General features: G+C 40.3%; 1 protein-coding gene across 6 annotated transcripts; it reads right to left on the reverse strand.

Moving 5' to 3' along the window:
- Window positions 1-966: 966 nt before the first annotated feature.
- Window positions 967-27,329, reverse strand: TBX19 (T-box 19). Of its 6 annotated transcripts, XM_027526238.1 has the most exons (10): window positions 26,929-27,329; window positions 19,276-19,540; window positions 17,542-17,676; window positions 14,533-14,594; window positions 13,091-13,152; window positions 7,558-7,791; window positions 5,209-5,344; window positions 2,144-2,288; window positions 1,663-1,783; window positions 967-1,247 (listed from the first exon to the last, which is right to left on the reverse strand). In XM_027526238.1, exons 1-9 carry the CDS (start codon window positions 27,123-27,125, stop codon window positions 1,709-1,711), a joined length of 1,311 nt encoding a protein of 436 aa, XP_027382039.1. In that variant the 5' UTR covers window positions 27,126-27,329; the 3' UTR covers window positions 967-1,247; window positions 1,663-1,708. The 6 variants fall into 6 exon arrangements, with proteins under 6 accessions (XP_027382039.1, XP_027382049.1, XP_027382028.1 ...); XM_027526248.1 differs by having other exon boundaries at window positions 967-1,783; window positions 7,558-7,749; XM_027526227.1 differs by having other exon boundaries at window positions 967-1,783.

A 27,329-nucleotide genomic window follows, 5' to 3' on the forward strand; every position in this document is an offset into this window, starting at 1 on the left:
ATATAACCTCTTGATTTTTTACTCAAACAGGTTTAGCTCCTCTATGTTCCTGCCATAACTGTTACCTTAGGGTGTCCACAGGAGACAAAACTTGGCTTTTTATCCTGTTTCAGTTGTTAATTCCATTTAGAAGAGCAAACAGGAGGCTGGTTGTAGATATCTAACCTGGAGCCCACCTATTGTCTATTTCGAGAAATGCAAACTGGTGGCTAGCTGTAAGTGTCTGGCCTTAAGCCCATCTTTTTCTTGCCTCAAGAAATGTAAACAGGAGACCAGTTATAAATGCCTGTCTCCTGCCTCAGTGGGAACAGCTGAGCCATGGCCAGGTTCCAAATGGACTCTCAGAGTCCCTCAGGAATGACCCAAGAAAGCTGCCCAGTCCATGCAGCATGCTATCGATGCTGGGAGAGCCACCTTTCATCCAGGTCTGGAGACCTCACTCCTGTAGTGATCAGCACATCCAGTAGTGGGTAGAAAAGGAAAACCAATGAAACATGATTCTGCTCATTGGCTATGGCAACGGTCTAGAATGGTGCAGAGGTTGAAACCCTTATCTGATGAGATCCCGGGAGTATTCATCATTCTGTTTCTCTGTTCCAGGCAAGTCATTTTCAAATTTGGCTCTGAGACCATTGTCTGGAACACTTGTATGAAATGCAGATTCCTGGACTCCACCTCCAAAGATTCTGATTCAAGAGTTGTGGAGTGTGCCAAAGAATTTATTTCTCAGTGTTCCATGTGGTTCAGAGGAGGGGCTCCAAGGACCAGTGTCTGGGAACAATCACCCTAGCCCACACCATCTCCTTATACAACCAATCACTGAGAAAGGGCTGCACTGCAAATGTAACACCCAGAGTGTCCCCGATCTCCCGCTTTGACCTGCTGCCCATTATGGGACATATATCTCTGAGCTCTGCCCTCCGTGAGCTCCATAGCTGTCCTTTTCACATATGCACTTCACATCCATTCAGTTCAGCCAGTGTTTATTGGGCGCTTCCTATAGGATAGGCACAGAACCAGGTGCTGCTGTGGGGAACAGAGAAGAGAAGGCTGGGCCTCACCCTCAAGGGGCTCACAGTCTAGTGGAAGAGACACAGGTACTGAAAATACAAGGGAGCATGAGATGAACTCTGTAACAGAGGCAAAACCAGTGGGAAGGCAGGGAACCCAGGCAGATCAAATGCTTGGTGCAGCAGGTGATGCTCTGGTCAGTCCATGGGAGATAAGCAGGATTCGCACAGGTGGAACTGAGCAGAGAAGGAAATTTCAGGCAGGAGAGAAGGTACAGAGGTGGGAAAGAACACTGAATGTTTAAAAGATAGAGGAAGAATGTATGCCTTGACTGAAATAGAGGATACTAATGGGGTAACAGGGAGCTAAAGCTGGAGAAATGTTTTGAGGGCAGATGGCAGAGGAGATCAACTTTGATCTGTAGGTGATGGTAAGTCACCCAAGGTTTCTGAGCCAAGGAGCAACATGATTTCATTTCCTCAATTCTCAGTGCTATAACATGTAATTAACTCTACTTCTGTTAACTTCACTCCATGGCCTTACACCCTCTCTTGATCTCAAAGCAGAAGCTCTGTGGCTACACATACCTTTAGGACTGTACAAGGTTATGATGCAGTAGCCTTAGGCTAGGTAAATTTTTAGCTCACTTACCAGCTTTACACTATGTCCACAGAACAGGAGGGGCAGCCTTCTAGAATCATTTGAGAGTAAGGGTCAGGGCACAAGGAAGGTACTCAACGAACTTTTGTTGCCTAAGCATGGCATGGATAAGCTGCGGAAAAAAATGGGAGCACAAAGAGAAAATGGTAGAGAGATGCAGGTGACAAAATTAGTGTCATCTAAACCAAACCGTTTCCTAGGAGGCTTCTGCTACAACCCACTTCATTGGGTGGGGAGACTCTGCAGTCTGGCTCACTGGGATCAGTAGGTGGTTCTTCTAAGAGCTCTACATCTAGCAGATTCTCTACTGACACCTTCACTAGGATCCTGCTTAACTATGCAGTGAGGAGGGAGAATGGTGCCCACCCCTACCTGGGCTACCCCAGCCTGTAAAGGAATGTGAAGCCACTGCTGTCCAGGTGGACATGGCGATGCTGGTCAGCGAGGGCTCCCCCAGAACCTCCACACTAACCGAAGTGGGTGTCTGGGTGGAGACAGGTGAAGTCACAGCTGGGTTACCCAGGAGAAACGCTCCCGGGGAGTTGGCATGCACCTCTGAGCCCGACCCGGCAGGTCCCCCGCCACTGTTGTTGATGGTCCACAGGTATGGGTGTGGGCTGCAGAAACAGAGAGAGAGAGAGAGAGAGAGAGAGAGAATGGTGATGATACTCCTAGACAGGAGTGCAGTCTGAGAGCGACGCGAGTTAGAAACAGAGGATCTAATCAGGGCTTTATTTCCAGCTCTGACACACACTGGTCCCATTTCCGCAGAGAAGCAGCAAGATGTAGTAGAATAAGCATACAATTAGGTGTCCTGAGACCTGCATTTTGATGCTGGCCCTGCCTCTAGCAAGTTGTTCAGTTTTAACACAGCATTTTATTTCTCTAGGCTTCCTTTGCCGTCTGTGTAAATGGGCAGGGGAGTTGAAAGGATATTTGGGCAGTATCATCTGTGAGTAAGATCTCTCACTGGCCAAGAGAAGTGATGTGGCCTAATAACCAGGACAGAAATCTAGGTTTAAATCCTAGCATTACAGCTTATTAGCTCTGTGACTGTAAACAAATTATTTAATAGATAAGCCTCAGTTTCCTTATCTTCAAGATTTGGAGTGATAATTAAACATATCTTACTAAATATTTTTATGAGGATTGAATAAGAAAATGACTACATGAAATCCAAAATATAGCACTCAGTAAATGGTGGTTGTATAATTAATTCTTCCATTCCAGGTTTCTACCTGTCAATTCTGGTCCCTGGTAGAAAGGCGGGGAACTGGACCACTTTCTTAGACTTTTCTATCCTACATCACTGGGTCACGAACTTGACTGTACATTGAAATCACTTAGCAAATTAAAAACATTTCTGACACTTGGGTTCTACCCCAAGAGATCTGATGTAATTAGTCTGGCATGAAGTATCAGAATTTTTTAAAGCTTTCCTATTGACTGTGATGTGAAGCCAATTTTGCACCTTAACATAGAACCTGGATTAAAATGACAGCAGTCAACAGGCAAAATAACTTCCAGTATTTTCATCATCAGTTTTCAGAGTCCCTACTTTGCTTGATAATAGGCTCATTACCCAATGACAGTACTGAACACATTTTGCTTTTCTCTAGCAAAATATTTAGTCAGCAATGAGTTAAACATGCCACCGATGAAACTAGAGGTAGAAATGCACTCTGCCATATTTCAGATTCCACAGACCTCATTGGACCATATGAAGCCTGCAGAAACCTAGATAGGCCATGGGGGTTGTTGGTTTTTTTAGCCAGCTCAGCTTGCTGGGATTCTGACCCCAATTCCCCAGTTTTCAAAAGAAATTCTTCTACAGTAACAGTCAGAGCCCCTTTCTGAGGCTTCCTGGGCTGATTAAAAAACCATGGGCTCTGAGTTACTTTATTTACTGTCTTAGCTTCAGGCAGTTCTTAATGCCTCTGAGATTTAGTTTCTCCATCAGGAAAATAGGAATTTCAAAAGCAGCCTCATGGATGTCTTTGAATCCTATAAATGACTTACATAAAGGATCTAGTACAGAACTTGGCACATAGTAATTTGTCTAATAGCTTCAAGGACACTCTTTCCCTCACTTCCAATACAGCACCAATAAATGCATTTCCCTGAGGTCCTCTACTCAAGCACTGCCAACAGAAATAAAATGTGAGCCACAAATACGAGGCTAAATTTTCAAGAAGCCACACTTGAGGAAAGAATAAAAAGAAACAAATGAACTTATTATTAATACTATTTTATGTAACCGAAAATATTTAAAATATTATCATTTTTACATGCATCAGTATAAAAAATTATTAAGAATTTATTCTTTATTATCTACTGTCTTTAACATTCTGTGTGTTACAGCCCATCTAGTTTGGACCAGTTGCATTGCAAGAGTCCAGGAGCCAAAGCAGTTTGGGGCTGTTGCCTTAAGAGCACAGCACTAGATCCTCAAGGGCCATAGCAACATCAACATCAAAATCAAGATCACAGTTTACAGCAACATCAGCAACACCTGGAAGCTTGTTAAAAATGCAGAATCTTGGGCCCTAACCCAGACCTATTAATCAGATTGTGCATTTGAGCAACATCCCAGGTGATTCTAATGCACATTAAAGAGTGAGCAGCATTGATGTGAATCAACGTTCTATGACCCTCAAACTTTTTTAGATCTGCAACTCATAAGTCATCTAACATCTACCCCCAAAAAAGATAGGACATCTTTTAATTTTGAATTGCTTTTTGGACCTTCTCAAAAGTCTGCCTAATTATGTTGAACTTAACAAGACATATATATATTGATACAATGTTATTGCTTACAGTACATATTATGCTCTTTTTAATTTTGGTGTTCACCATAACTCTACAGAGTAGCTCATATTATTGCCATGTTACAGATAAGAAAGTTTAAGCTTAGTGAGGCTAAGAAAATTTCCTAAAGTCACAGAGTCAATAAGAAGTGAAACCGGGACTGAAGGCCACATTTGTCAGATTCCAGGCCCCTTTCCTTTCTACTCATCACACCGATTTCCAACAGTCAGAACTGAATGCTGGTCTCTGGTATAAGAGTTATGCCATGGGTCCTACAAGATCCTCTCAGCCCTATTGCCTGGGTTGAGGCCGGGGGGCCCAAAATCTGTCTACCTGTTAGAATGAGTAGCTTGTGAGGATATAGACAATCAAGGGTCTTGAGGTTTCAGTGCATATTTACACTTTTCCCTTTAAATTCCCTGATGCTACCACCATTGTTCACAGTACTTCTTCCTGATTGAGACAAACAATCCCAGGCCACAATATCTTTTCCCTCTTAAAAAAATACCAAAGTTACAAATGAAAAGAGTACAGGACTGAGTAGGTGCTTTCTCATCACACTTTTTCCAGGGGCGAAGAGTTGACCTTGTTATTTTCACTTCTTAGTGGCTTAGAAGTCAGGACAAAAGCTTAGACCAAGGCATTCCAGGAAAAATATATGAATTCGAGGTCCCATGCCAAAAAGTAAACCTTCAAGGACAATGAGCAAGTTGATTGTGTTGGTCTTACCTAGGCCCTGGATTGACTGGTCCGCTGGTGTGGGGTACAGACAGGATGCTGGCGTGGGGTGTGGAGGATAAGGAAGTCCAATTGTCAGCTCCAGAGAAAACTTGCAGATTATTGCTGGAGCTTTCTATCAAATTCACTTTGGGGAAATAACAACAGTTCAATTTATGAAGCATGGAAAATATAAAGATGGTGACCAATGACATTATCCTAGGTCAAAATACAACCATGGCTTGTGCCACATGTGCCAACAGTGTGTTGATACTTTCTGAAGGAAACACGAGGGAGGAACTTAGGTTTATTGAAGTTTATTGAACGTCAACCATATGTCATGTACTGAAAGTGAAAGTTTCTCAGTCATGTCCAACTCTTTGCGACCCAATGAACTATACAGTCCATGGAATTCTCCAGGCCAAAATACTGGAGTGGCTAGTGTTTCCCTTCTCCAGGGGATCTTCCCAACCCAGGGGTCAAACTCAGGTCTCCTGTATTGCAGGCAGATTCTTTACCAGCTGGGTCATGTACTGTTCATCTTTCAATCTTTATAACAACTTCTCACCTCCATTTTATAGATGAGGCTCAGACAAGTGGAATGATTTTCCCTTTTTGACACAGATCTAACTCAGGTCACCATGCTTACATCCCCTTTAAAATGGGCCATGTCATCATCCCCTCAAAACAAGCCTAAGGCCACCAGTGCTTCAGATGAAATTCTGAGGATCAGGACCTATTTTTCTCAGCAACCCCAGGGAGATTTAAACATTTCAGGAATAGTGTCTTCTATGTTTTGAATCTTCATTTGCACAAATAGTGCATATATAATAGAGAGGAAGAAGGGAAAGAAGATGGGAAGGAAGGAGGGGAAAGATAGGAAGAGGATTTCATGTACATCCCTGGCCAAGTCACTCCTTTTCATGGTGTGGCCTTCAGCCTCAACTCCTGCATCCACCATATTGCCTCCCTCCTTCTCCACTCTTCCCAAACCATTCCCAGGTAACCTAGGTTCTCTCCTCCTTCTGTACCTTTGCTCATACCACTCTCTCACATGGAATGCCCTTCATTTCTGCCTGTATCCCATGTCATCCATCTTTCACCCCTGCCCACTCCAACCTTTATCCTTTTCTATTCATTCTTCAAATCTCAACTTAAGCATTAAGCCCTCTGGTAAATCTAGCTGCCCTTTTCTTTCATTCCCATAGCACCGTGGCTTGTGTGCTTTATAGAATGTTTCTCTAACTTTAATGTGCATAAGAATCACCTGGGGATTTTGTTAAACTGCAAACTCTTTCAGAAGGAGAACCTGAGAGTCTACATTTCTAACAAGTTCCTAGGGAATGCTACAGGTCTGAGGACCACATTAAAGTTCTCACTATACTGTATTAGGATTAATTATATATATTTGCATAACCCTAAGATCCTCCAGGGAATAAATTAAACCTTAATCACCTTCCTTACCCCCCTGCTTAGAAGAGTGCCTGGTGCATAGCAAATACTCAGATGTGTTTTGTGTGCTGACCCCAGGAAAGAATCAAGAAGTAAATGAGAACCCTGCTCAGTTTATGATATCATTAAGCTCCATTTTCTCCCTTCCTGGAAGCAGCTTGCTTCAAGGTTCCTGGGAGTAGCCAGCTATGGGGCACAGGGACAGGTAGCTGATGATCAGCAAAGTCATCTGCAGGTACAGAGCTCAGGATGTCCCTGAGGCTGGTATCCTAACACACTCCTCTATCTCCCATACCATGAACTTTACTTGTTTCCTTTAGTGTTAGTGTACCCATATGAGAATAGAATCTCTGTGAGATGATTGGTTCTGTAATCTATTTTGTTCATGGACAAAACCTAGCACAAAGTCAACCCTTGATAAATATTTGCCAAATCAGACCAAAGCCTGGATGTAGGGTGAGCTAGCTTCCCAAAACTTCCTAATGGCTCTCCAATACTGGGCCCAATATTTTCTGGACTGAGCCATGTACTACAACTGTAGAAAAGAGTCATGTGAGGGCAATGAGCTGAGCGTCTTAGAACTCCATGACTTAACTTGGCTTTTAGAGTGCAGCCTGAAACTGCTTAGTACACCAGTGCCCTGGGAGGAGGACTTTCACACCCATTAGAAATTGGGAGACTGGTTGTCTCCCAGCTTTCATAATTATTTGAAATAATTATAAAACACTAATAATGCTATAATGATATAGTCAACTATTAGTATATAAAACATCAAAATTTTAATATATAACAATATTACATATATTAGATAAAATGGATTCTATCTTCAGATATTTACTTCTACTAGTTGTTTATCTACTTCTTACCACCATCCACACCCCCAAGGGTATTGTTAGCAGAATCACACACCTGAGGGAGAATGATTTCTATGCATGTATGCAGAAGGGTAGGGAGCCTGCCGGTGGTGTCCTCGGATGCCAGGATAGTGCTCACAGCCATGGTGGGTGTGGGGAGCAGACAGAGGCAAAGGAGTAGTATACTGGTAATTGGTGTTTCCTGCTGTGCACACTCCATCCGGATTGGAAAAGATCCAGCCTCCCACTGGAAGAGATAAGAGGAAGACACAGAGGAAGACTCTGTGAACTTCCACACCGAAAATCAGGTTACCAGCCACTTCGCATAGTTATATTTCTGAGTGAATGGCAATGTCTACCTGTGTGGAGTTAGATACTACCACCTCCGTTGCTACTTCCCTTCCATGTTAGCAGCAAAGTTGGCTTCTTTGGAGATGGATGACAGGTCCTATCAAGTTTGGAAAATCTCTTAAGAAATGCTGGAATCACAGCTATATAAAATATTATTTGAATGTATAAGTTAATAGAAAATACAAAAGTTAAGTTGCTTCTGACTTAATTGGATTAAAAGTCAGTCCACGAAGGAGATGTCAGATGATATATTAATCATTGATTAATAGCTACTAGGGAATGTTTAATTTGGTTACCCAGAAAGAATGGAGCCCTCCCTGTTTCTGCCAAATGATAAATTATCTTTAGTTCTCACTCCAAGCAAGAGGAGACATGATGCCTCCCATCACCACCCAACAAAGAGGATTCTGAAGGCAAAGAGAGAGGGAGATGGCTAGCACAACTTGATAAGAATCTTGCAAAACATTTTGGAAAACTGCAAAATATTTCACAGAAATGTGTTTGTGAAAGACCATCTCAATTGATGCAGAAAAACCATATGACAAAATTTAACACCCTATCATAATAAAAGCGTTCAATAAAGAATACAGGAAAATTGCCTCAACATAATAAAGGCCATATAGAACAAGCCCACAGTTAACACCATGCTGCTGCTGCTGCTGCTGCTGCTAAGTCGCTTCAGTCCTGTCTGACTCTGTGTGACCCCATAGATGGCAGCCCACCAGACTCCCCTATCCCTGGGATTCTCCAGGCAAGAACCCTGGAGTGGGTTGCCATTTCACCACCATACTCAATGGTAAAAAACTGAAAGCTTTTCCTCCAAGATCATGAGCAGAACAAGAATATCCACTCTTACCATTTCCATTCAGCATCGTACTAGAAGTCCTAGTCAGAGCAATTAGGAATAAAGAAAAAGAAACAAAGAAAAGGCATCCAAATTGGAAACAAAGAAAATTATCTCTGTTCATAGATGACACAATCTTATATGTATAAAATTCTAAATATTCCACAAAAAACTTTTATAATAAACAAATTCAGCAGTTGCAGGATACAAAATCAACACACAAAAATCAGTTGCATTTCTATACACTAACAATGAACAATCCAAAAAGTAACTAAGAAAACAATCCAATTTAGAATAGCACCACAATTAATAAAGCACTTTGGAACAAAATATACCTACAGGGAAAAGACTCGTACACTGAAAACTATAAAATATAGATGAAAGAAATTAAAGAAGATATAAATAAATGGAAAGACATCCTATGTTCATGGATTGAAAGGCTTAATATTATTAAAATGTTCATACTACCAAAAGAAATCTCTATCAAAATCCATAAGACACTTCTGTCAGAAACGTAAAGCAATACTAAAATTCATATAGATTCTCAAAGAACTCCAAATAGAACAATCTTGAGAAATAAAAATAAAGCTGGAGGCCTCACAGTTCCTGATTTCAAAACACATTACAAACCTACAATACTGTAAATAGTATGTGCTCAGTTGCCCATTTGTGTCTGATTCTTTGCAACCCCATGGACTGTAGCCTGCCAGGCTCCTCTGTCCATGGAATTTTCCAGGCAAGAATACTGGAGTCAGTTGCCATTTCCTACTTCAGGGGATCTTCCTGACCAGGGATCGAACCCAGTCTCCTGTGTCTCCTGCACTGGCAGGCAGATAGCTTACCACTGAACTACCTGGGAAGCCCCCTAATTAGTATGGTGCTGGTATAAAGACATATAGACCAATGGAAGAAAAGAGAGCCTATAGATAAACACCACTTATATAGTCAAATAATCTTCAACAAGGGTGCCAAGAAAGGATAGTCTCTTCAACGAACAGTATTAGGAAAACTGGATATCCACATGCAAAAGCAATAAATTAAACTCATATTACACCATATAAAAATTTTAACTTTAAATGAATAAATGTAAGACCTATAAAACTCCTAGAAGAAATGCAGGGGAAAACTTCATGAAATTGGATTTGGCGATGATTTCTTAGATATGACACCAAAAGCATGGACAACAAAAGCAAAAATAGACAAACTATTTCAAACTTTAAAACTTCTGCACAGCAAAAGAAACAACTAACAGAGTGAAAGGGAAATCTATAGGATGGAAGAGAATATTGGCAAACTATAAAACTATAAAAGGGATTAGCATCTAGAATATGTAAAGATCTCTTATAACTCAACAATAAAACAACAAAAATCCTAATTAAAACAAGCAAAGGACTTGAACAGACATTTCTTCAAAGATATACAAAAAGCCAATATGTATATGAAAAGATGTTCCACATCATTATTCATTAGCAAAATGCAAAACACAAATCGAAACAAGATATCACCTCGTACTATTAGGATGGCCATTATCCAAAAAAGATTAGGAAATAATAAGTGTTGGCAAGAATGTGGAGAAATTAGAACCCTTGTGAACTGTTCATGGGGATGTAAAATGGTGCAATTGGCATGGAAAACACTATGGAGTTTCCTTAAAAAATTAAAAATAGAAGTACTGCATGATCCACCAATTCCATTTCTGGCTATATACCCAGGAGAATTAAAGACATTTGCAGATTCATATTCATTGCAGCATTATTCACAGTTGCCAAGAGGTGTAAGTAAGCTAAATGACCATCAGCAGATTATGGGATAGGCAAATTTGGTATATACATGCAAGTGAATATTATTTCAGCCTTAAAAAGAAGGAAATCCTATCGTATGGTACTATATGGGTGAGCCTTGAGGAACATTAGGATAAACAGAAGCAGCCAGTCATAAAATATATATATATATATATTGCATTATTCCTCATACTAGGTATCTAAAGGCTATGGATATAGAGGTATAGAGTAGAACGGTGGTGGCCAAGGGTTTTGTTGGGAGGGAGGTGTGAAGAGATGAAGTTTGGTGAGTACATGTAGTTTTAACATGCAGGAATTGGGGTGGAGGGGGCAAGCAGGTGGTTCTGGGAATCTTTTGCACCAAAATGTGCATGTGATTTGACAATATTGTACTATACATACAACTCTAGTGAAGGTGCATTTTATACTGTGGTTTTAAGCCACAATAAAAAATGTAGTTAGTATTATGAGGAAAAGGCTTTACTTCAAGTGAATTCACGGGAAAGGACAGAGAGGCCGTAGAACAAGAAACACATTCTTTCGCCAACCAGCTCTCAACTGAGGGGCCCACAGATAAAGATTCAGACAGGACCAGAAATGTTCCTTAAGAATATTGACTAGGGATTGTCACCAGGGCTTTTGTGATATGGAACTAGAACTTTTATTAAAACCATTTGCTTAATACTTCTTAAGTATAAGTAAACAAATTATACAGAATTCATATTACAAAACGTAGGTCAGTCATTCTTAATAAATCATTTTGTTATCTTCATTTTCTCTTTGTTGTATAGACATGTGGCTCAAGGGATCACTATCTGAATGACAGAATCAAGATTCAGGTGCTCAGTAAGCAAAGCCAGGCAGAACTAGACTTCTGTTGTGAAGTTTGCCACATATAAGGATGTTTACCGAGAAGGTTGCAACACATGAACTTGAAACAGTGTGGTTCCACATGTGATCCCATCCTATACAAAATAGCTTTTCATTCCAGGTCAGTTAAAAAGTGCTTTTCTTGGATAAATTGTTAGAAATGTACCATCTTCCACAACTGAATCAGGAAGAAATAGAAAATATGAACAAACTGATTACCAATAATGAAATTTAATCAGTAATCAAAAAACTCCCAACAAACAAAAGTTGAATTCTACCAAATGTTTTAAGAAGTAAACATCTATCCTTCTCAAACTATCCCAAAAACTGAAGAGGAAGGAATGCTTCTGAATGCATTCCATGAGGCCAGCATCACCGTGATACCAAAACCAGACAACAGCACCACAAAAAGAAAGTCACAAAACAAAACAAAAGATAACATTGCACCACGATTTACAATAGCCAAGGAAATGAAGCAAGTCAAGTGACCACCAAGAGATAAATGAATAAATAAGGTGTGTGTGTGTATATATATATATACACACACACACACACACACACACACACACACATACAGTGGAATATTATTCAGCCATAAAAAATAATCATGCCATTTTCAAAATCACGGATGGACTTAGAGGGTATTATACTAAGTGAAATAAGTCAGGTAAAAAAGATAAATACCATATGATTTCACTTATATGTGGAATCTAAAAAACAAGCCACATGAACAAATATAACAAAACAGAACAGACTCATAGAGAACAAACAAGTAGTTACCAGACGGTGGGGAGGAAATAAATAGGTGAGGGAGATTAAGAGGTACAAAATTCCAGTCACAAATGAGTCATGAGGATGAAATGTGCAGTATGGGGAATATAGTCAATAATATTGTAATAACTTTTTATGGTGACAGATGGTAACTAGACAAAGAAAAAAAAAGACTCCTAAGAAAAGGGTTTTTTTAAGTTATTTTCTGAGAGTTGTTTCTCTTTATGTGGCTATACTGCCACTTCTGCAATGAAAAATGCATCGAACTTTAGGGGAAGGAGGGAGTAAAGAATTTCATAGCTGGAAAACTGTAGAAGGGATCTTAGCAAACCATTATACTCTGAATTAAAGGGTATCTCAGACACTGATGCTACTGACCTTGGATTACTGCTGCAGCTTTAGAGGGCTTGCTCCACTGTGGAGCCTCCTCTCTGTTCTGAGACATGGAGAGGGTGGCACCCTATCAGGTACATCCAGTCTACCTGCAGAATTCCAGGTATATGACTCCACTAATACTGTAGTTTTCCAGTCAACAAATACAGAAGTTTCCTCATGTGCAAAGCTGTGGCCTTCCTGAGGCGTGGCAATGGTGATAAACTCAAAAACCAGAAAGTACTAAGAACAAGGAAACCCCAAAGCAGGAGTGGAGTGTCAGGGTAGAACCTATAGCCAGAATGCACTTTTATGAGCTCTTTGGCCTCCCTGACACAAAAATGGGAGTCAAAGAAATTCACTATTTCCATTTTTGTCTCCTGCCTTGGATTTGTATACACTCCCCCAGGAGCAGTGGTTCTCTCTGGGAGTTCTTGAAAGGGCATATACTTGTCTTGAGTGGGAGAAATAACCGTTGGGTCTTGATAGAATATTGGGAACAAGCCTGAAGCAGTCATGACAGGTAAAAAGTCTGAGTGTGGTGGAGATGCTCCTAGTGTAGCCCCAGGCCCCTCCTATCCAGGGTTCACCCAACTCACAGTGAGAATAGGTCACATGCTGGCTCTCAGACATAGCTTCTGGAATATCCTTGAGGTGGTTCCTGAAAGAGCAATGAAAGTGCACCATAGCTGTCCAGCTTACCATTCATATCCAGCATCAAGTACACCCAAGATTGTCTTTGGAGAGCAATAAATTTCTCAAAATAAGAAAATCAAACACTTTTTTCCCCTCAAACTACTATCTTTGCCCCATTCTCCTTCTCCTACTTTATGTTCTTATGCAATTGCTCTTTGAATTGCAACTTTATAGTCAATCCAATTTACCTTATTTACACCTATCACTATGTAGCTTGATCTTACTGATTTGTGGTCAGTGTTTCTGCTTGCTAAAATTCAAGCAATGATTACAGCAGCTAAGATTTGCATAGGACTTCAGGGCACAGTCGCATCTGTGATATGCTAGGTCCACCAATTATCCTGTGATAGAATATTACTACATGCTTTCGCAGATTTAGAAAGTGGGTCCCAGAAAAGCAAATTGACTTATGCAAGTCAGGAAATGGTAAAGCTAGGACTCAAAGCCAGGATCTCTCTCTCTCAAAGTCCTAAATATTTTTATTATATGACTTTTCTTATCTGAAAAAAGGTATTTCTTCTACATCATCAAAATTAAGTCAAATATTGACAGGACAGATCCCTGTGACACACTATTATAAATACCTGTCCATTAGTCTAGAGCCTTTATGATGAAAAAGAAAGATTAGACAGTTATAGGAATTAGTGTAAAGATTTGAAACAGAAACAACAAAATCTCAACACTTCAAAGGAAATCATTCACAACCCCCAGAAGTCTTTGACTTAAAGACATGAGCCTCTCACCTTTATGAATTACTCACCTTTCCTAGGTGAAATCTAGCTTTAAAAAATTTATTGAAATCGTACTACTCAGATAACTGTGGTAAAGGAAGATTGAAATTTAAATCACTTAGTTTTTTTTTAATATGATTATATTAGTTTTAAGAATCTACCATAAGATAGGGCAGATAAAACATGGCCAGTTCCAGGTCCTCCTGTTGTTTAGCTGCTAAGTCGTGTCCAACTCCTTGTGACCCCATGGACTGTAGCCCACGAGGCTCCTCTGTGCATGGGATTTCCCAGGCAAGAATACTGGAGTTGGTTGTCATTTCCTTCTCCAAGGGATCTTCCTGACTCAGGGATCAAATCACATTTCCTGCATTGGCAGGCGAATTATTTAACACTGAGCCACCTGGGAAGCCCCAGGTTCTCCTGGACCCCTATTATAAAGGACAAGTAATTATAAATTTGTTTTATCTTGCTGATTTTGTTGGACACTGAATTAAATATTAAAAACATGTTTCTATCAAAGGTAATGCAAATGCCACTAGTTAGTTCCTTCCAAGATTATTATAAACTTCATATTTGCAAAGATCATAAGATTTCCCTGAAATTTCTCTACTCACCTTTCCTTGGCATCCAAGAAGGCCTTGGCAAAAGGGTTGTACTTGATTTTGAGAGCTGTTATCTTGCATTTACAAAGACAAGTAGTGTTAGTGAAAGGAGAATATGCGTGGGGAACAGAACACTTTATCTTCACCCGTGAATTTCTGTAAAACCAGAATAATTCTCCTCTTTTTTTCTCCTCTCCATGTTTCTTTGCTTCCTTCTGCACAAAATCACTATTGCACTGTCCAACAAGCAACGTTTTATTGTCACATATGGTGAAAATGGCAAATGCAGTATAAAGTGAGCAAAGAAACGACAAAGCAACAAAATTGCACAAACCTGAGGTGCTAAATCTAGCATTTATTCTATTATTCATTTTTTTCAACAGTAATTGAACACCCACCATCTGTCAGTTACTTTTCTTGTCACTGGGACACAAAGGAGAGGATACTGATGAACACCTGTCTCTAGACTCTCGAGTACAGACTAGAATCAACTCCCTGACCTCTTAAATAATCACTTACCCTTTGGGCCATGTTTACACACACGCACACACACACACAAACTATCAATTCCACCTATTGTCACCCTTTATCTCTCCTGGGCTTAGCCTGCTTCATTTTCCTTAGAGCCATCTGACCAAATATGTATTTATCATTTTTATCTCTTCTCACCGGGATATAAGTGCCTTGAGTACAGTGCAGTATTACCAGCATGTAGGAAAACATCCAGCCTGTAGTAATACCCAACAAATATTTGCTGAATAAAAGAAGATTTTTGGCTCCCTCATCCACCCCTGTACCCATTCTCAGGGTGAATTTACATTGGCAGAGATACGTTGTCAGGAGACAGAGGCTCCGAGGTTAGAGTTTCCCAGGTTTGATTCCCTTGGGGCATGTCCAAGACCAGAATTACAGCATCAGGCTAGTAGCCTGTTGAAAACATAGCCTTAGCCTTGCTACTAGTTCAGAGGGAAACCTCCAGCATGTGTCCAGGAAAATCTGAGCACTTAGCGAGAGGGCAACCAGATGACAGGTTCCACCTGCCATGGACTAAGAGAGCAGGCAGCACGTCAGTGGATAAGGGACATTGTCCAGAGAACAGAGGAGGTCAGGATGTAGCCCCCAACTCCTCCCCACTTTCTGAAGTTGCAAAAGCCCACTCAACCTTCATAAACCCAGAGGCCATCCTACAGAGAGTAAAAGGGGATGAAAGGCAATCTGAGAAACAAAATGCATCAGCCTATAAAAACAGAACAGTTTTTGAGGGCCTGTTTAAATTTTCAGATATTTGGTTAATTTTTCTTTCCACTGACCTGCTAAAGGGCTCGGCTGAGAGGCCAGATTAGTTATAGAAAAGAAATTACATTTCCCTGCACATCATCTGTAGGCACTAAGGCAGTAGTTTCCAAACCTGGATGATCATCAGAATCCTTTAAGAAGGCTCTTAAAACCAGATTCTGGGTATTCTCCCTGGAGATTCTGACTCAGTTAGCTGGATGGGAGCCTAAAAATCTTAAGCTTCCAAATAAAGAAATGCAAATTAAAGCCACAGTAAGATACCATTTTTTCTACCCTGTTGAATTATCAAAGCTGAAAATGTAGGTAATCACCAATGTTGAGATTGGTGTGGGAATTATAAATGGATATGCTCTTTGGAGGGAGGCAATGGGGCTTTGTCTATCACAGTTCTAAACATACACTCTCCTTAACAGAAAAATTCCATTTCTGAGTGCTTAATATTCTTTGCAGTGTTATTTATCATAGAAAATAAAACAACTGGAAATGACCTAAACATCATTTAGGTGGGAAACTGATTGCCTGAAATACAGTGTATCCTCTGCAATAATTTCAGAAAAGGAGATAAATCCTAATCCAATTTACATAGAAAGATATTCATAATGTACTCTTAAATACAGGGGGTGGGGAGAAATTTCATACTAATATGAACATGAGCCAATTTGTGTGAGGAAATCTATACACTGTGCATATTTATAAATGAACAGACTATGCGTGGGAAAAAAGCACACTCTAAGCTATTATTTGTAGTGTCCCTGGGGTGTAGGATTCACAAAATAGGGAAAGAGTAAATTTTTACCTCTAACTTTTCATTTCATTGTATATACTTCCATACTAGTTGTTTATCATGTGAAGTTTTTTTAAATAAACATGTATAATTACCATTAAAAAATTTTTTTTAAGGGTGGAGGAGGGATGAACTGGGAATTTAGGCTTAAATGCAAACTATTAAATACATAGAATGGAAAAACACCAAGATCCTTCTGTATAGAATGGGGAACTATATTCAATATTCTGAGATAAACCATAAAAAAAGAATACGTATATATCTATGTATAACTGAATCACTTTGCTGTACAGCAGAAAATAAAAACATTGTAAATCAACTATACTTCAATTTTTAATCTTTCAAAGTTTAAGCAAAAAGAATCCAACCGATCAGGTATCCTGGTGACCAGCAGTCCTGGAAACTCCTATAGTATGTGGATGAACCAAAAAAATTTTGCTCCCACAGAGTTTACGGAGGCCAAATGCTGGCTCCTCAGCTGTAACCCATCAGAGTGGCCCAAGTTAGGCAGGAAAAGATCTACATATGGCCCCAAAAGAGCTAACAAGTGGGACAGATAGTATAACACAAACCCAAAGAGGGTGCACGATTGGATCAATTCCCACAGACTTGCTTTAGAGCAGGAGAGATGCCTAGCTCTGTCAGGTCAAGGGCCTGGAAACAAAGATCCTGCATTTCTGCTGGTTTTATTACAACGCACCACTGTGCCTTACTGGCACCAGGAGAAGAAACACTGGTGGAGCTTTGCAAGCAGGGAGAAGGAGGTGGAAAGTGATTACCACACTGTTCAACTTTGTCTCTACCGAGTCTTTCTGAGTATATCTGAATGTTAGCAAACCTACCTTTCATCCAAGTTTGGTCATAGCAATAAAAGCACCACTCCCTAGTCCCACTACACTCCCCCAGGTGACATTTACACATACATACACACACACACTCACCTCCTCGTTCTGATAGGCAGTCACAGCTATGAACTGGGTTTCAGGGAAGGAGCAGTTCATCACCATTCGATGGGCATCTCCAACACGCACTATGTGAACCTGGGGTTCATATTTATGCAGAGAATTCAACATTATCTGTTTAGGTGGAAGAAGAGAGAGGACACACAAAGCCTGAGGCATCACAGGTTACAGATGACCCAGCACCTCTGATTAGTCCTAAGGTTAACATTTAGGGCCACACACATTGATCCCCAGTCATCTGAGCTGCCACTGTCTCTCTGAGAAATTATTGAAGGGAGATTTTTTAGAAACTCTTAAGGAGAATAACTTTGGAGCTGCTTATATGAGCGTGACTAAGTACATACACACATAAGAGGGTGAAGAGTGGGTTGCCAGAGAAGAGCTGGTCTAAAGAGTATTCAGTTTTCTGCCAAAATCCTGGCTTCCTTTTTTTTTTCCTCCTATTTTCAGCACAACGGTATGAATTTTGCTCTGTTAAAACATACTGTTTTTCTTCCTATGAGAAAGTGTGTTAGTGTTAGTAGCTCAGTCATGTCTGAATCTTTGCAACCAATCTAGCCCACCAACCTCCTCTGTCCATGGAATTCTCCAGGCAATAATACTGGAAAGGGTTGTCATTCCCTTCTCCAGGGGATCTTCCTGATCCAGGGATCAAACCTGGGTCTTCTGAATCACAGGCAGATTCTTTACCATCGGAGCCCCCAGGGAAGCCCCCTAGTAAGAAATCCTAATTGTCTCAAAATCCTGACAAAGGGCTGAATTACCTAAAAAGTAATGATAGCTGACATCTGCTGGTTATTTAACATCCACTCTTTGTGATTCAAATCAAAGGTTTATTCAAAGTCTCCTGTTGTGAAAACTGGGAGAGAATAATAGTTTACTTTTCAATTTCCTGATTCAATAAAGAACTGGAAACTTCTGAATATTGCAGAGACTTAGGAAGATGACTTACCATTCTTAAAACAAGAACCCCTACATCCCAGCTGGATTAGCACAGAGATCAGAGAAGGGGTAAAATGTCTAAGGGCTTATGAGACTGACCAAAGTGAAATCTGGGGGAATAAGACCTCTTCTCCCAACTGTGTCTAATCCCCCCAAACAGTCTACATTTTATAAAGCAAATAACAACCTTGCACAGCACACTAGTATGCACAATCCTACCAGAGAAAACAAAAGAGTAAAAAGCCTCAAAATCTTGTTTACTCTAATTGGAGACCTTAAATAAAACCCTCCTTATTTAAGGTTTGTTTGGATTCTTTTTCTGAAAACCCAAAGCTGATTCAATATTCTATTGATAATTATCATAATGCCCAAGTGGAGGGAGCAATTATTTCATTTAGGAGCAGCTTTTTATCAAGATGCCACTTACACCAGAAAAAAAAAAGGGAGAGGGAATAACAAAACCCTGGTACCCACAAACATCTCCCTCCCAGGCTTGGTAAAAAGCACCGCACACAAGGCAAAACTCTGAAAGGCCCCTGATGATTAAGTAAACTACTGCACTCTCTCACTCTCTCTTAACATCAGGAAGTCCATTAAAAACTGAAAGCACCAATTAAGAGCTGTTTATTCCTGTTCACATTTGGACTCCGGGGAATAATTGGCTTCTGTGAGAGAAGAGGTCGGTGAGGACCCCCTAATTGCCTAAATGCACCCTCGATATTTCTTGATGAGTGTTGTGGGGCAGCCGGGTGGCCAGGCTACCGAGCATACCTGCCCACCTCCGTTGAGCTTATTGGTCAGCTTCACTTTGCTGAAGGAGATGGGTGCCTTCATCCAGTGGGCACCGAAGTTGGGGGAGTCTGGGTGGATGTAGACACAGCTGTGGCTGGAGACCTCTGGCTTGCCTGCAGGCACCCATTCTCCATTGACGTACTTCCAGCGATGACTGTCCGTTGGGACAAAGTCCAGAAGGAGTGAGTACATGGCATTGGGGTCCAGCCCTGTGATGCTAATCTTTAGGACTGGGAACATCCGTCTAAAAGAAAAGGCAGAAATTGAGCCAAAGAAGGATATTAGAATGTTAGGAACATTCTAATATGTCCAGTCCTCTCTCTGCTCAGAGGAGACTGTCCTTGGACGGCTCTGGTGATGCAGAAAATGCACAGGGGAAGCCAAATAAAGAGGGGCCAGGCCAGCAGCCTCAAACTCAGTCAAGCCTCTTTTTACCAATGTATTTTATATTGAGGTTTTACTTTCAAATGTTATGCTCTGTTTTCAAGTCTGAAAATCACTGATCTAGTCATTCGACTAGAATGAAATTCCTCCTGAAACTTGAGGTATTATAGACAGGCGGGTGCCAGGTCTTCACAGAGCTTCCTTCAAAGGCTTTTTCTCAGCATACATCAGGTTTTCACACTATTGCCACAGAGCAGACCTTCTCTGTAACAGAAAACAGTTCTAAATAATAGTAACAGTGTTAATACAGAAAACATGGTTTGTGGTAAAGGCAGTGAAGCGGACCCTTAACTCTACATATTTAGACCAGTTCCTTCCCTGCAGGGGTTGTTAGAGGCTTTAATGCACCTGCATGCACTTTGAGAAGGGTGAGGGATTCCGCATTCTGCACTTGTGTACCAGGGCAACCATCTTCTCACTGAGCATCTTGTGGGAATTTGTGTTCAAGAAATACACTTTGAGGACTTCCCTGGTGGTCCAGTGGTTAAGAATCTGCCTGCCAATGCAGGGGACATGGGTTCAGTCCCTGGTCTGGGAAGATTCTACATGCTATAGGGCAACTAGGCCCATGAGCCACAATTACTGAAGCCTGCATGCTATAGAGCCCTCAAACCGCAAGCAGAGAGTAGCCCCAACTCACCACAACTAGAGAAAATGTGCACCCAGCAACAAAGACCCAGTGCAGCCAAAAACAAATGAATAATTTCTTTTTAAAGGAAGATGTATACATTAAGACATGATGATCTGGATTTCTTGGTCCTTCTCCCACCCTCTGGGGTGTTCCCAGGTGGTTCAGTGGTAAAGAATCTGCCTGCCAATGCAGGAGACGTGGGTTTGATCCCTGGGTTGGGAAGATCCCCTGGAGAAGAAAATGGCAACCTACTCCAATATTCTTGCCTGGGAAATCCCATGGCCAGAGGAGCCTAGTTGGCTACAGTCCACAGGGCCCTAAAAGAGTCGGACACGATGTAGAGATTAAACAGCTGCAGCAGCAGCTCCTACGCTCTAAGAAAATACCAGCAAGCTTACTGTCACAAATATTTGGAGAAGCCATCTTACCTGGCTTCTGATTCTCTTTAGCTTATTTTTCCTTCACCAAGCTTTCTAAGTTGCTCAAATCTCCTCAAAAGACCTAGTTTCCATACAGACACCCCTACCACCTCCTGATTGCCCCAGAAGCTATCTTTTTTGTCAATACATCTTTGAAAATCTGAGTCCCCAAGTTGAGAAGCTAACAAACTAGGGTCCAAAAACTTGCTACTCAAAGTGGTTCATGACTCAGCAGCAGAAGTAATCAGAAATGCGGCAGCTCAGACCTAACTCCAGACATACACAATCAAAATCTGTGCTTTTCAAAATCTCCAGTTAAGTCACCAGAACTTTAAAGCTTAAAATGTACTGGTCTAGGGTATCTTTAGCTTTTAAGATAGCAACTAAGGAGACATCCAAGGGAGTAAGGGGAGTCACTTGGAGGATTTGTGCTTCTATTAAGGTTGGGAAGAGAATAAAAAGGGGAAAACTGAGTATGTCCACTGCTAAAAGAAGGAGTCCAAGGATGCCAGGTATGGAAACATTAAAAGCATAATGGGTATAGATGAGGGACTGGAGGGTCACCAAGAGAATCCTCCTGTACCCAGTAGTGCCTAGTTTTGAAATAACGTACAATAAGAACTGTCACATATGGAAAGTGAAGAAATTGAGCAACAGATAATAAGGGCTGGATCTAGAGATGGACTCAAGCCATCCAGGCTCCTCAGTCTTCTGAGCTTAAATTGCATGGGCTCCCTGAATACTCTGGACAGACAGGATATTTTTCCCCTTGGCTCATCCACCTCATCAATACTTCCTTCCAACTCTTTGCTGGGTCCTATTCCAACTTAGTCCTCCAGCTGTGTATGAATAACGGGGATCTGTTTTCAGCAGCCGCTCTTTTCTAAATGCCCTGCCTTAGAGACTACTTCAAAACTCATGACAGAAGACAAAGAACCTGGGGGAGTTTACACCAACCAAGGTTTATACCCTGGAATGGCTCCTAGCAAGCATTTAATAGATAGTAAATAGATAGTACCTTTGAGTACTAGAGGCTGGGTGAGTGAGATAATGAAAATGAAGCTTGGTGAGTTTAAGTAAACCAACTTAAGTCCATGTATTCAGGAAGAGTACAAGTTAACACCTAACAAACTGAACTATAACCTACATTTGAAATCATTCCTCATACTCACTAGATGGCTATAATAATAATAATAATAAAAGGTGAATAACAGCAAGCATAGAGAAATTGGAGCGCTCATACATTGCTGGTGGAATACACAATGGACCAGCCACTCTGGAAAAAAAGTGGGTCTTGTAATTCCTCTAACAAATTAAAATACAGAGTTACCATATGACCCTGTAATTCCATGCCTAGGTGTTATGTGCATGAGTAATGAAAACATACACCCATGTAAAAACTTATATACAGACATTCATAGTGGCATTATTCATTACAGTTGAAAATCGGGAACAACCCACATGTCCAATATGAGTGAATAAATAAAATGAAGTATATTTATACAGTGAAATGCTATTTGTCAATAAAAATGCTACAACACAGATGAAACATGAAGACATTATGGTATACTTTAAACAAGTTTTTTGGATTGTACAGTATGTAAATTATCAAAATAAAGCTGTTAACAAAAAAAGTAAATAAAGAAAAAGAAGTAAAGAAGCATCCTGGTTCTTAGAAGAACACATGTAAAACATGGTAGGACCATTTGTTGCTTTAATCTCTAATACTTCATTTGCTGAGAATTTTATCATTATTTTTCTTTTTTATCACTACAGAAATGAACTGAGATGCTATGTATTTTTATCTTCTTTATACCAATGATGTCATAAATGTCACCAAAGTGAATAAATGTCAACTTGCCCAAAGTCTTATAACTAGCACCCTGCCTCCAAGCCAAGTTCAGCACCTCCTGCTCTCCTCTGCCTCTTTCTCTAGCCTCGCAAGGACTGGGATGTGCTATCTCTTTACTTGGGGGCAACACTCATGACCAGGCTGTTTTCAGGGATGAGCTGCACTTCTTTGATCTTTTCTCCCTTTTCTTCCAAGGGAAATCTTTTCTCCCTTTTATTCCATCTCTGTGGCTAACCACAGAGACGGCCAAGAATCTTTGAGAAGCTGAGAAATATGTAAACCAATCCGTATATCAGAGACAGAGAAGCAAATGTAGTAGGGAATACAAGCACTGCCCAAAACCATACTTGAGGAACCACACATGCTTAGGCTTGGCCATGAACTCTGTATTGTTTAGCTATGAGGCTAGTTTCTCAGTTTTTATTTCTGTTACAGGGGATCTTGAGAGCCAGCACTGCTGAAAGAGGCTGTGAGGACTGAGATCTATCGGAAGAAAGAGGGCAGACAAGGCAGATTTCCTAGGTGGGGAAACAGCAGAGATGGTTAAAGGCAAAAATCAGGAAGTAAACCCCTCCTCTTTCCCACCACAGAATTTTAATAATCATAAAGCATTCATCAGCGTTTTGGAGCGTGTGTGTATGCAGACACATGGGGCATGGATGTTTAGACTTATATGAAGATGAGAGAAGGAGCAAGAAATCAAAGTAGCCTGGTTAGAGGCTGCTAAGTCTCTTCAGTTGTGTCCAACTCTGTGCGACCCTAGAGACGGCAGCCCACGAGGCTCCCCCGTCCCTGGGATTCTCCAGGCAAGAACACTGGAGTGGGTTGCCATTTCCTTCTCCAATGCAGGAAAGTGAAAAGTGAGAGTGAAGTCGCTCAGTCGTGTCTGACCCTTAGCAACCCCATGGACTGCAGCCCACCAGGCTCCTCCGTCCATGGGATTTTCCAGGCAAGAGTACTGGAGTGGGTTGCAATTGCCTTCTCCATGGTTAGAGGCAGATCACACAAAAACATATGATCCTCATAAACTGCAATTGTAAGCTTCAGAGAAAAATCTCCATAGACTACAGGGACATGGAAAATTTTTTCCTGATGTACAACATTGGTTTTCTCTGTTCTTGCACCACTATACCTTCAGGGCCCTCATTGCGTCCCACTATGAGCATTAGCTCATCGAACCAACATCTCTAAATCACTGGGAAGTTCAACTTAGTGATCCTAACATTTTATGATAACAAATGGATACACCAATTACATCAGAAATTCTTCCAATTTATTAAAATCTTCTCAAGGCAAATTTAATCTGAATGAAATCAAATTATTCAACTTCATGGAAATACACATGAAATATAGCTTTTCCCCCTAAGGCAAATATGTTACTGTATAGAAAACAAAAGTTACAAGAGATTTCACTTATTTGCCACTGAAATCTGAAATAAATCTTTTTGTGCAACCTAAAATACAAGTTCCTAGCTTAAAGGATGGAGATGAAAAGAAGTATTTACAAGCCGATGCACTAGAGATGATTCAAATGATTCTAAGGAGGTATTATAATTGTTATTGTTATGTCTGAAAGGCTATTGAATATCAATAACTAAGCATTTTCAATAAAAAAGGAGGGGAAGAAAAGAGAGCAGAGAGAAAAGAAACGGTAAAACAGCATGAGGAAGGGACAGGAGAAGGAGAATGAAGAACCATCATAATCCCAGTTTCTGAGGCTAATTCACTATTTTTCAGGGGAAATCTCTACTACTTCTGATCAATGTCAGAAGCAAGCCTCCTATTTATGCATATAAATAGATGTCCATTTGAAAATGAGTCCTTTAATTCATCATCCCATCTATGCTATTTTAAAACTTGCTATTACACAGGACAATTATGCTCAGGAGTACAGGAGATATCTGATTAACCCCATCAAAGATTTAGAAAAGTCAGAAAGTTAACTGACTACAGGGACAGGAGGGTAACATGAATGAAAAGGGCCAAGACTAGGTATTAACTACCAGGAATGTTCTTTCCAGGGAAGGGCCACAGTTCCATCTGCCTTAGGCTCAGGAGTTGGTATGAAAGGTAAGGATGGGGCATCTGGAGGAGACATTTGGGTCTACTGACAGAGGAAAATAGGTCAAAAGCAGTGATACAAGGTTAGGAGAAAAAAGAGGGAACAGAGAGATGAAGAGGAGAATAAAGAAGACAGCAAAACAAGAAAGATGTGCCTATATCAAGAACAGGAAAGTGTTGCTAACAGTTTATTCTGAGAAACTAAACAGACTGCAAGTAATTCCAGATCACACTCATCCGTTACCAACTGCATTAATTTCTTAGAGATTTGTCTTCCCTTCTTTATCTGAAATACAAAGGGAACTATCTCCTGGCAAAATCTTGACCACGGGGGGTTCAGAGATCCTAAGAAAAGATTTAAGTCACTGAGGAGGTAAAATGTCAGCAGGACCTCCACAGAAAATAAGAATAATCACATTGACCATAATTAGACTTTTTCTACAGAGAATAATTTTCACATAGTTAATGAGTTTAAATACGTGAAGACTTCTCAACTTTAAATATGGAGAAAATTATATAGGTGCAAAAAAGCAAGAGAAAGCTCTTCTAAAATTGTAAAAGAACATATCAATATGACATAGTATTAAGTTGAATTTTATAATGGTTTTCAAAATTTTTATTTATTCCTCATTCAAATATATGGACTGTATTTTTACTTGATTATTATACTTATTTTAATATCATATATGACCACTTTGACAGCCAAATAAATAGTATGAGGCTAAGTATTAGTGTAACTAAAAGAATACTAAACAGAATGGTCTACCTGTCATCAGATATCATAAAACTTTTAAAATTGTATCATACTCATCTTTAAAAGGAAAGAAAGTATATCCAGTTTTAGGAATTAGGGATAATTCTTTGAAGTTACAAACATGTTTTCTATTTCTTTTTACAGAATATAATGTGTCAATACAGATCAAAAGTAAGAATAGGTGAAATTATAATTAAAATTATTTAAAATAACAAATTCTATATATGAAATAAATATGGGACCCATTTAGAGAGAGAAAATATAAGTATCAAGCAAGATTGATATTCCTGCTACTATTAGTAATCACAATTTATTGAAAGGCCATTATCTCTAGAACAATTTTTATTTACAAAGCACTGTAATGTCACACAACAAAACTCTAGTTCATAATTTTACCAGATAGAATGGTTCATTCTCTATGCCATGCATTTTATTCAGAAATGGAAAAGTGAGAAGTCAGGAATGAAAGTGTTTTTCACAAGGACAAAAGCCTGCCAGAATGTCAGCTAGCTTGGATTTTTCTCTCATTGGAAAACAGAATTTCTCTCAAAGGTCACAATCTTTGAGATTGTGCTGAAGCTAACCATATTGAAAATACCTTTCAATGTACTTTTTTGACCATGTGAACAGAAAGATCAGTATCACATTAATATTGGGAGCTGTTTGGCAAAGCTTGGGAGCAATACTTTCTAAATATTTTTATCTCCTTTACTAAACAGAAACCCCTAATATTACCTTAGACAGTCACTTGGCAGAAATAGATTTAATATAATCCAAGAAATGCCAACAGAGACTCCATTTCAGTTAATCCCTAATTTGTTGCAATGAAAACACAGAAGGCATCTTCTCTTTTCTCAGTCAGTATATTATGGTTTCATTAACTATTACTGCAATGGCTTTCATACTGTCACAGACACACACAGTTTCAAATGAACACTCACCACAAACACACAGGAAGAAGCAAGTGTAGTAATAGGAAGTGAGATTAAATTTGCCTTTTAGCCTCTGAATCTTCAGCTTGTCAGAAATGTCTCGCAAGTTTGCTATACTTCAGACAAAATCACCCAGCTTCCAGATAAAGTTGCCTTTTATTTTATCTTATCTGAATGGAATTGGGGTTCAAAGAATAGTTATCTGCTCCAGGATGTACAGTCAGTCAAAAATTAACATTATTTTCTGACATTTGAGTGCATTTCCCAAACCCACGGGACATGCCCCCCTTTACAGTAATTTCAAAGTATTTCTTCACTTAAAATGCAGGCAAAACAGGTGGCTTCATCCTCCACTTCTCTAACGATCTCAGAGAAATTAATTAAGTTGGCTGGGGGAAAGCCGTAGGAGACTGTCCTCGGGAGTGTTTAATCAGACCCTGCTACCTCTGAGTGAAGAGCTGTAACCTTTTCTATGTTCGAGGGGCCTTGCCTCCCTTGCCAAGCCCCGCCAGCCCAAGTAGAGCCACAGATAATCTCACCTGCCGTTCTTGGTCACGATCATTTCGTTAGTGACTTCCTTGAACCTCTGCCAGAGAGGGGCATCCTCCAGAATGATCTGAAGTTGCTTCTCTGTAGGGTCGCCTTTTTCCCTCCCTGCCTGAAGCTCACTTTCCACCACATTGAGCAGACGAGAAACAGTTCCATCACAGGTCTTCTGAGTGTCCAACTCACTCATGGCCACAGGCCCCTCTCAAACTTTGCTGAGAAACGGTAGTTACTTTGCCGGCTTCCACCTCTTTCCTCCTGTCACTTGCCTGCTTTTCAAATCCAGCTGGACAGTGCCTGGGAAGCTGGGGAAGAGATGCCTAGTCTCTTGCCTAAGCTCCTAGCATGACACCCTGAAAGTCTACAAATTATACCACCAACCTGTTAAGCTTTA

This window comes from Bos indicus x Bos taurus, chromosome 3 (assembly GCF_003369695.1).
Source record: "Bos indicus x Bos taurus breed Angus x Brahman F1 hybrid chromosome 3, Bos_hybrid_MaternalHap_v2.0, whole genome shotgun sequence".
NCBI lineage: Eukaryota > Metazoa > Chordata > Mammalia > Artiodactyla > Bovidae > Bos > Bos indicus x Bos taurus.